We start from the raw sequence: 9,797 nt of genomic DNA, 5'->3' as shown, positions 1-9,797 counted from the left end.
CAGAACTCCAGGCAGAGGAGAGCGCCGGGGGTGGCAGGAGGGACACCGGGCAGGCACAGCCCCGGGCGGTGACAGAACACCGGCCTTGTGTCACCATGGGCCGGGTCATAATGCTGCGGGGTGGGCGTGGCAGTGCCGTGACCGTCTGTGGCGACTCGTTGCCGTGGCAGTGGTGGTGGCAGGTCGCAGTCTGTGCTGCTGGTGGCCAGGAAGCCCCTCGGTGGAGCGCTGGGGCAGCAGCACCCGAGTTGCCACAGCGAGCCTGGGAGCGCTGCCCGCGAGAGAGGGAGCGGAGGCTGAGCCGGGGCCGCGGGGCCTCTCCCATCGCCCATCTGCTGGCCCGGGCTGCCAGGAGGAGCAGGGTGGGCGCTGCCGCTGCAGACCAGCTCCATCGCTGAGGGTCCCGGGCCGGAGGCGTTGCAGGGCCGGGGGCCAGGGGCTGGCAAATACCACCTGCCGCGCACGGCAGACGCTGTCAGGAGCAGGCGTCGCCGGGCCCAGCCATGCCGTGCGTCCATTATCAGTTCTCCTCCCAGCTGCGCCGCGACACGGTCACCTTCAGCGGCCTCCACATCTCCCTCGGCAACCTCAAACGCGAGATCATGGGCCGCCAGAAGCTGAAGGCGGCCAACTGTGATCTGCGGGTCACCAACGCCGAGACCGGAGAAGGTGCGTGGGGGCGGCGGGCGCGGGGCCTCGGGCACTGCCCGGCTGGCGGCGGCCGCGGCCTGCGGGACCACACGCTGCTCTCTGGGGCTTGTCCCCACGTGCCGTGAGTCAGCCCGGGGCCCGTCCCGCCGGCGTACGGGGAACCGGCGCCAGCAGTTTGGTGGGGTGGGAAGGGACAGTGCCATTCGGCCACTCTCGGTGGCTGTGGCGTGTGTGGGGACCTCACGGAGCCGTTCCGATCTGTTTGTGAGACAGGGAGCTGGGCGTAGAAGACTTCCTGCTCGATGTGCAATGGGTAGTGCTTGCCAAAGCCCCCCCTGTAGCCACTTACTGGCCATCACTGGCAGTAAAACAAGCTTTGTGCTAGAAGGGAGTAGGAATCAACGAGGGTGTTGGCTCCAGCTTTGTTGAACATTTCTGTTGGAGCTCTGCTTGGACAACTGTCAAAAGTAGCCCTGTTGAGCGTCATGTCACTGCTCAGCCTGCAGATGTGGAGTCGTGGCCAGGCGGAGTGACACTGCTTCGCAGCTCCTGGTACCTGCCAAGGCTCTGCTAGGGGATGCTGCTGCCTGCGGGGAACAGGTTCCTGCTGGCAGGTGCCAGTTTTGTCTGAGAGCTGTTAGGCTAAGCTGGCAGCTGTTAAAGAGCAAACAGAAATTTCCAAGGACTTCAGGAATAATGCTCCGGTTTTAGTCCTTTCCTATTTAAAAACAAAAAAGTTAACTTTTAAGTCGACATTGTTTGACTTCACCAGATTTCACCATTGACACCAATTTCATCACCAAAATGAACTCAATGAGTTGAGGTGAAGGAAAATCAAATGTATGAAAGCCAACAGGTGCCCGGTCCCTGCACAGAACTACCTCGGCAGCGTACTCCGCTGTTTGTAAACCCTCTTCCACAAATTCTCTGCCTCGGTGACCAAGCTAGTGGGAGGATACTTCAAGTCCCCCACACAGATACGTGCCGTGATACGTGCCCTGTGCAAATAAAGCCTTTCCCTCACCAGGTTATTGTCACTCTTCAGTTTTCAGCTGATCCATTTAAATGTGTACTGATTGACTTGTAAGGGGAATTCATTTTTCTATCAGTCTGCTGTTAGATGGCTGGAGGTCTCCTCCCTGTGCACTTCACCAGTGGATGGAAAACAAGCATGCATCTCTCTCTCTATATATCTCTGCATGCAAGGACAGTGTGTTCAGAAGGCAGATGTCAATCTGTCAATGAATGGTCAAAGAATTTGCAACAAAATACAAAAAGAGGACCCCCTCCCCTTTTTGCCTCATACACCTGTTGTGCATGTTCCAGCTGACCTCTGCAGGCTTGCAGAACTGGCGAATAAGCGCACTGGTTGCTGTCCTCATACACACAGCCTCCCTCGCAGAGAGGTGCTGCCACCTGCAATCTTCTGCAGACCCAGCACAACCCTCAGCGGGGCACAGGCCTAGCAAACTCCTGCCTTTTTGTGAGGCCACTGTTGCTTATCCTGTGCCTCTGAAATCTCAGTCCAGTGGTCTATGATCTGGACCAGAAAGAACACTCTGTATGACTCCGCTCAGCAGGTGGAAACAGCTGCTTTGGGCTTCCAGAGCTGCCGCTGGCATCACGTCCCCGTTGCTTGTCAGCCTCAGTGGTGTTTGAGCTCCTCCGACATCAGAAAGTCCCGGCGCAGGCCTGTCTTGACAGGTGGCTGCGTGATGGGGAGATTCCCCATTTGAGCAGAGCTCTAGGCGTTGGTTTCAGGGTATGACTTCTGTAAAAGCTTCGGGTTCTGTCATTAGTAGTACTTTCACAGCAACTTTGGCTTTCGGGCCATCGTTCTGATTTGGCCTCCAGAGGTGAGGGCTTTTAGTAGTTAGGACTGGAAGCAGATGACAGGGAATGGCTGCTGATGGCGCTTTAAAACATTGAGTCCTATCCAGCTTGTGTAAGTACAATATATAAACCCTTCTCATGGAGACGTCTTTACGTTTGAAGCTTACTCATGGAGAGATCTTTACATTTGAGGCCTACTCAGTCCGAGTGTCTCAGGTAGCTCTTCCTCTTCAAAAGAGGAACACGGTGTAAGCCATGGCAAAGCATGGAGACCCTCAGGCACACACTGGTTTCAAAAGGCTTTTCAGAAGGCTTGTCTTTGTAATTGATTTCATCTGAGTCTCTCTGCTCTGCAAAAAGTGAATTGAAAGAATTCACGTCCCTTTGGCTTATTCAAACTAGATGACTAGCTTAAGAGAGGAGAGACCCCTTTAGTTGGAGCCCGTTCTGTCCTGCCTGTGAAAGCAAGCTCAAAACCCCCTCCGGTTTCTGTGATCCAAACTCTAGCCCTGCCAGTCCCATTTCCATGTGAGGGTACAGCGCTGAGCAGCTGTCAGTGTGGCTGTCGATGGATGAAGCTCCGAGGAGCAGAGAGATGGCGGCTCCTTCTGTGTTCTGTCAGTCCCCAGCACTCGTGGCACGGGGGAATTGTTTTTAGTGAACAGCTCGGAAAGCAACGGGGCAGAGTTTTCGTGCTTTAGCCAAGTGCCTGCTTTGTTGCAGGGCAAGCTGGTCAGACTTTAGAATCTGGTTTATGCGGGTGAGACTTTGCTGTGGTTTGTTTCTCTCCACAGATCTCTTGGGTTTGTAGCCCAGCAGAAGCAAAAGCAACTTAAGGCAGGTCAGGAAAGAACCTCATGCACGAGCACACTCTCCTTCAGGGACCTCTGAGACCATTTTGCTGCTGGCATCCAAACTGTTTGAAAAGAGTGGAAAAGGTTTTGCTGCTGGTGTTTGATATAAACTTTTGCTTTCCTGTCTGTGAAGGGATTCTCTCAAGTGCTATGTAATTACATCTTAATATTCTTACAAACTGACTCATGTTTTCTTCTGTATTGGTGTTGTTTTCAGAATACACAGATGCCAATGCTCTGATTCCTAAGAACTCCTCGGTAGTTGTTAGAAGAGTCCCTGTTAGAGGAGTTAAAACTACCAGCAAAACACCAGTTATGTAAGTACCCGTAAAGCACTGCAGTCTCTGTCAGGGGTTGCAGTCTCTTAGCCTTTTCTATGGAGATTAGTTTAGAGAGGCACTCGGCTTGCATCGATCTTCTTTCTCTTGCTTTTATAGGAAAGACAGATACGCATGTTCCCATCTCAGAAGAGTCTGTTTGTCAGCGTTTGACTGTGTCTTGCATTTGGGGGAGGCGGGGTGGGGTATGGCAGGTATTCTTATGCCTCCAATCTGGCTTTTTTGCATACTGGCTCTAGAGGAAAGGGCAACAGTCGCTAATGTGATGGTTGATTGTTTAAGAGCACAAAGCTGTAGCACAAACTTCATCGTTTTGATACTTACACAGCAGAGACAAAATGTCTGAGGACTTCCTCTGGCACTGTTGTGTTCTAGAGCTGTAAGTCTTACAGTAATTGCTGACAAACTAGAAATGGGATTTGGGATTAGATTTATGCGTACAAATACATTTCCACATTGACCAGACTATCAGAACATAATGTCTTGAAGTTTAGGTTTTAGAATCTGCTTTCACTGCTTTTGGCTGGGTGCAAGTGCTTTGTTCTAAGTTCTCATCCCCTTTATTTCTTCTTCTAGAACTCGAACGGAGCCAGCGAGTGGAACATCCAGAGCAGTATGTACAAACACAATCTCACACTTTTTTCCTACACATTGCACTTAATTCTAAACAATGTAGCCTCCTATTAATCTCCCAAACATGAAGTTAATCTGTTTTGCAGTGAGACATAGTGTATGTTGTAGAGACCCTGTGTTTGATTCACAGCACAGTGAACACTGAGTAATGCCATCATTTGCACAGTTCTAATGTGAATATTGGTATTTGTGCCTAGTGAGGCATTGTGTTTCATACTGAATATGCTGGAATATTTCCTGGATGACTTTGTGTTGTACAGATAATGTAGGATAGTTTCTAGATCATATAGGTTCAATTGCACAATTCAATTGGTGCTGTGTTCTACACCTCTCTGTCTAGAGCTGGTGTGTTTGTATAGGCTGTCGTGTGCTCTTTGTTTCTTGCAATTAAAATTGTTTGGAGGGTATTTTTTGCCATTTTCGCATTGTATCACTTAGCTTTTGTTTTTAAGTACTTTCTTTGCCTAACAGTTTTGGAAGATGTTGTCAAAACGCACTGAGAAACCGTTGTTGTGCCACTTGGTACTTTTCCTTACTTTTGACTTGGTGGTTCCAAGAAGTCCCAAAATCAACCTATCCCCTAGGTTATGAGGACAGTTCTGTGCAGCTAAGATTCCTTCCCGTGTCCTGAAATACTTGAGTATTTGTTCCTAAAGCTGTATGACTGAAGTGATGTTGTTTGGCCCCCTCTGAGTACATGAAGGTCTCTATCAGATTGCTGTGAGTTTAAATGTTGTTGGTACCCAAAGTGGTATTCCAAAGTTCTGCATTTGATCTTTCCACTTTATCCGATGAAATGGTTTAGTTTCATCGTTTGTCTGCAAATGCAAATATCTAAACCCCAGCAGACTGAGTTTAGCTGCTTCTCATGAACCACGTAGGCCCTCTGAAGCGGTCATAGCTTTGGACTTTGTTTTGAACCAGTACAATTACATTCAGTTGGAAATGACTCTTTCCATGACACACGGAGGCTATAGTGCAGACTTTCAGACTGCAGTAGAGGTTAACTTCTGCTATGTTTTGATTGTACAACTTGAATATGTGTTTAATTTTTTGTGAACAGATTGAGGACTCTTCTGCAGCCATTCCTCTGGCCCAGCTCATTAAGGTATGTGTATATTCTTGTATTCTTGTCAAAGGCTTAAACACACCACCCACCCACCCACCCCCCCCCAACAAAAAATCCCACTTGCTTCATATTTTTAAATCTTGTACGGTGATGTATAACTGGGTAACTGTTATAATGGGAATAAAACTTAATTTTTAATCATTTACAGTATTGGTTTTAACTTTAAGATGTGTATATATTTCCATAGTGTCCCGTAAAGAGTAGTTCCCAGTTTGGGAAGATAGCAGGGGAGTCCCTCAACGTAATGTTGCACTATTGCTCATCTTCAAGACACAAAGCAGCAGCACTTCAGGAGCTGTTTACTGTTTCTCAGACCTCTTGTTAATTTTGTGTTGGAGACTGACATAATTTTCAAGAAGAGTTTAACCGACTGCAAGTTATGGACATTTCAGGGGGAGCTTGCACCAGCCAAAATAGAAACGTTTCTGTAGCACGGACAATTGCGTGGCCACTGTTGGTTTCTAGTCACTGCAGTTATAGATCCACTCTCGGAAAGCTGCACAGTTTCATAACTTGTAGTCTGTGGAGAGCAGACAACACAACCTAATTTGTTTGAACGCAGACTGTGTAAATTGTGTAAATGTGCCTCATTGTTTGCGGGAATATACCAATGTGTGAGTGCAGTGTGTTAGCAGAGGTGACCTTCTGAAGCTGTTGTAATGCCAGGGTTTGCTATGGAACTGCTTGTGTTTTCTTCTCAACAACGTGTGACTTTGTCTGGGAAAGCACTAGTGGCTGCACTTTGTGAAAAGGCGTAGTGCGAGCCAATTCAATTACTCGTCTTAAAGAATAGAGGAGGCGGGGCCTAATGCAGAGGAGCTAGTTCTTTCTTCTGAAAATAAAGGCTGGCGTTCCTTTCCAAGAGAGAGAGATCTCTTCCCACTCTCTTCTTCCCTCTCCCACTGCAGAATTAAATTGTGTACATTTGGGGAAAAAACCCCAACGGTTACTTTGGAAAGTAGTCACCAGAAGAAACTGGTCTCCATTGGTGCTGTCCCTAAACACGTCCTTGGTTCTGTAAACTCATGTGAAGTTTGACTCTACAATGTGAGAAACTGGCCAAGTGCAGGGGACATGCAGTTTGGGCTGCCTACAGCGCATGATGGACAAATTTCTACGAAAAGAATCTTTTGTCTTGCTGAGGAGTTATAAAAATCTTGATTCCTCTTAATGCTTCTGTGTCTGAAGCTGAATTTCAGCAATAAAAGCAACTTGCCCAACTCTTAAGTTGTATGTCCTTTTAACGCTGCAAAATATAAACACTGATACTTGCACACATCTCTCTCAATTGAATGTACAGTGGAGATTTTCTCCTTCCAATGCTCTGGAGCTCAAGAATCCGTTTAAAACTAGTAGATAATGTAATTCTTTCTACACATAGCTTCAGTCCACTTGGAAGACATTTGGGCTGGTTACACAAGTCTTTCTGTAAGGTACAAACAGAGCCTCAGGATTTGAGTGCCCCAAAATGCTCCTTCCAAGCAGGTTCACAGGCCCAGAGACACCGTGTGATGGCGTAAGGGCTCCCCAGAACATCTCTGGGACAGCTCTGGCTCACACAAGCAGTCGCTTTTGTGCAACCCCCGCTCCTGCCGGGCTGCCTTTTACAGGGTTGGGAGAGTCTTTGTCTGGGGAGTTAAATGTGCTTCTAATGTGCGTGTCCCATAATTACCTGTTAAACAGACCGGCAGTCTGGCTGAAGCCAACGCTTCCGAAGAAGATAAAATACGAGCCATGATGACGCAGTCTTGCTGTCAGTACGATCCGGTCAAGTAAGTGTTGGCAAAGTCCCGTCTGTTCTGTGAAGACTGTGGAGACATTGCAGAGATGGTTGTTGGAACAAGAGAGATGCATGCATACCATTTTCTTTTTCTCCCCAAACCCTTTTAGTTACGTGAAGAAACCCCTGGCTATCCCTCCACCATCCTATGTTTGCTTTCGCTGCGGAAAACCTGGCCACTATATAAAGAACTGTCCAACAAATGGGGTAAGATTGTGGGGGGCTTCTGGTGACACTTGGTTTTTAATTGTTTTACCTTGGCAGTTACACAGCAATTACATGGACCCCCTATGAGGAATTGTTTCTCTTGGGCTGAAATACAGAGGTTGTATGGCAGTGGTGCAAAGCCCTTCAAAATTCCAGGGAAAGCTGGAGATTTCAATGGGAAATTTTCTTTCTTCGAGGTCACAGACATTACATATTACACAGATCTTTCTCTGTGAATTTTAATGCATATTTTTGTATATTTCAATGTTACTGCAAGGTGTTTTTTTTGTCTTAACTCTTTTTAATGACAGTTTGCATTTTTTAGTATTTTGTAGGAAAAAATGACATTTCTCTTGGCCCCAACTATTGAATATTTGCGTGTTAGAATTACACAAGTCTCTGGTTGAGTATTCATGCCATTTAAGGTTACTCACTGAACGCACGGGCATCAGCTCTGAATTCAACCTTCGTGTGTAGATGGGGAATATCAGTTTCCCCAGTGGCCGATCCAGAGCCCTGCATTCAGGTCTCCCTCTGAACTGCCCTTTGGAGGAGGAGGGGGTTTGTGCCTCTCCTCTGAGGGGACGGTGAGCTGAGGGATATTTCACCCTTCAGGACCCTGAAGTTAAGCCAAAGAATATCAACTGAGTTCAGAACACTGCTCGGGCCTTTGGAGCATGCTGGCTGTATTCATTTGGGAAAAAGAGTATTTCAGTCGAGCAGCCCTTAGGAGAGCTAAAAGGAGAGGATTAAAGCTTTTGCTGCTTAAAATAGTGGTTTAAATGCCATTTTAAGTGTGGGTCTTGAGATATGTCTGCATTTCTTTTCTTAACAGGACAGTACTTTTCAGTCTGTTCGCAGACTTCGAAAGAGCACGGGAATTCCCAGGAGTTTCATGGTGGAGGTGGAAGATCCCAATATGAAGGGTGCGATGCTGACACCGACTGGAAGATATGCCATCCCAATTATTAATGCGTGAGTATGGAATTAGCTGGTCTGACCAAAAAGTGAAGGAGAGAAGCCAAGTGTCCATGTCTGAGTGGCAACGCCACCAAGCTGGCCAGCATCTGTAATTATGGGGGAAGAAGCACTGTCGTTGTATCTTCACCTTAAAATCTGTGATGATTTCTAATATTAAAATGGGGCAGTCCTGCTGTTCACGCCCCTGAACGCTGGGTAAGCTTTTGGTATGCTAAGAACCCCTATTTCTGCAAAACATCTCCATCGTGTTTACGGTGGCATCATTCTTTTTGAAAGCTCCTTCTGCTCCTGTTTTACCTTTGTAAGGCTTCTTGCAGAATTTAACAAACAGCTGTTGGACTGAGATCCCCTCCCCCTCTGCCGTTTGCCCAATCCCATGTGTGAAGCAGAGGGATGTTTTCCTGTTGCTGTAAGCTAAGAAAACACTGGTGTGTGCTGACAAGAGTGGCTGTTTTAAAATGCACTTGGGAGCACCTCTGTTTTTCTGTCATGCATCTCCTTTTGCAGAAGCTGTAACATAGATTTCCTGCATTTATAAAACATGATTAGGCGGAGACTGACTTTATCCTGAGCCTGCGATTCACATTCACCCTCTGGTGAAAGGAGACGTGGGATTCATTTCACCCGGTCTCTAGCTGTCAGAAAATGATTTCTCTAGTCTGAGCTAATTTCTTAGTTGATCCAATGAAGGGAAGAGTTCTGCAGAAGGAAAATTGTTCTCCCCTCCCTTTTCTAGTGCTCTGGCTATAGAAAAGTATTTTAAACTAAATGCCTGCATTTTTGAAGGCTAATTTGGAGTGAGAATGCCACCTACTGTCTTCACTGGATAAAATGAAAAGCTTGGGAAAGTTCTCCTTTACCCATCTGTAACTTTTTGTCTTTTTCCTTCCCCACCCCCCTCCAGGGAAGCGTATGCCAGAGGAAAGAAGGAGAAGCATCCCTTTTTACCTGAGGAGCCGTCCTCTTCCTCCCTCTCCTCCTCCTTAGACAATCGTGTTCCAGAAGAGCTGTTATGTTTCATTTGTAAAGAAATCATGGTGGATGCAGTTATTATTCCCTGCTGTGGAAACAGTTTCTGTGACGAGTGTAAGTGTTACTCCCATGTTTGTCAATTCAAAACATCACACCTGATCTTCTGGAAGCAGAAAGACTGTAACATTCCTTTCTTACCAGCTCTGTTTACTACTTAAGTATACCCCAAATAGGAAAGGACTCTTCTTGTAGTCAGGAAAAATCTAAGGCAGAAGGCGTTTTTCCCTTTCTATGCATCTAGTTAAACCCTCTTTACATGCGGAAGGGTGAGCACGAGAAGAGTGCGTAATGGTGCAGCTGATTGCGGTATTCGCTATCAAATGCATTTAGTTTGTGCACAGTCCTTTGTCTCATACAAA

General features: G+C 47.0%; 1 protein-coding gene across 1 annotated transcript; it reads left to right on the top strand.

Annotated features, from left to right (window-relative positions):
• The first annotated feature begins 503 nt into the window (after positions 1-503).
• On the top strand, positions 504-9,727 carry LOC141964742 (E3 ubiquitin-protein ligase RBBP6-like). Its single transcript, XM_074915445.1, has 7 exons — positions 504-669; positions 3,556-3,655; positions 4,253-4,289; positions 5,373-5,417; positions 7,122-7,210; positions 7,329-7,425; positions 9,680-9,727. The coding sequence occupies exons 1-7, from the start codon at positions 504-506 to the stop codon at positions 9,725-9,727; spliced, it is 582 nt and encodes a 193-aa protein (XP_074771546.1).
• Positions 9,728-9,797: the final 70 nt, after the last annotated feature.

The sequence above is a fragment of the Athene noctua genome, chromosome 11, assembly GCF_965140245.1.
Source record: "Athene noctua chromosome 11, bAthNoc1.hap1.1, whole genome shotgun sequence".
Lineage (NCBI taxonomy): Eukaryota > Metazoa > Chordata > Aves > Strigiformes > Strigidae > Athene > Athene noctua.
Note: the sequence above shows the minus strand (reverse complement) of the source record. Positions and strands in the feature narration are given on the sequence as shown.

Excerpts from the sequence above, each read along its gene's own strand:
- LOC141964742 (XM_074915445.1), top strand. The coding sequence starts at position 504 with ATGCCGTGCGTCCATTATCAGTTCTCCTCCCAGCTGCGCCGCGACACG. Across the intron at positions 670-3,555 it reads CAACGCCGAGACCGGAGAAG|AATACACAGATGCCAATGCT; the intron begins GTGCGTGGGGGC and ends TGTTGTTTTCAG. Across the intron at positions 4,290-5,372 it reads CGAGTGGAACATCCAGAGCA|ATTGAGGACTCTTCTGCAGC; the intron begins GTATGTACAAAC and ends TTTTGTGAACAG.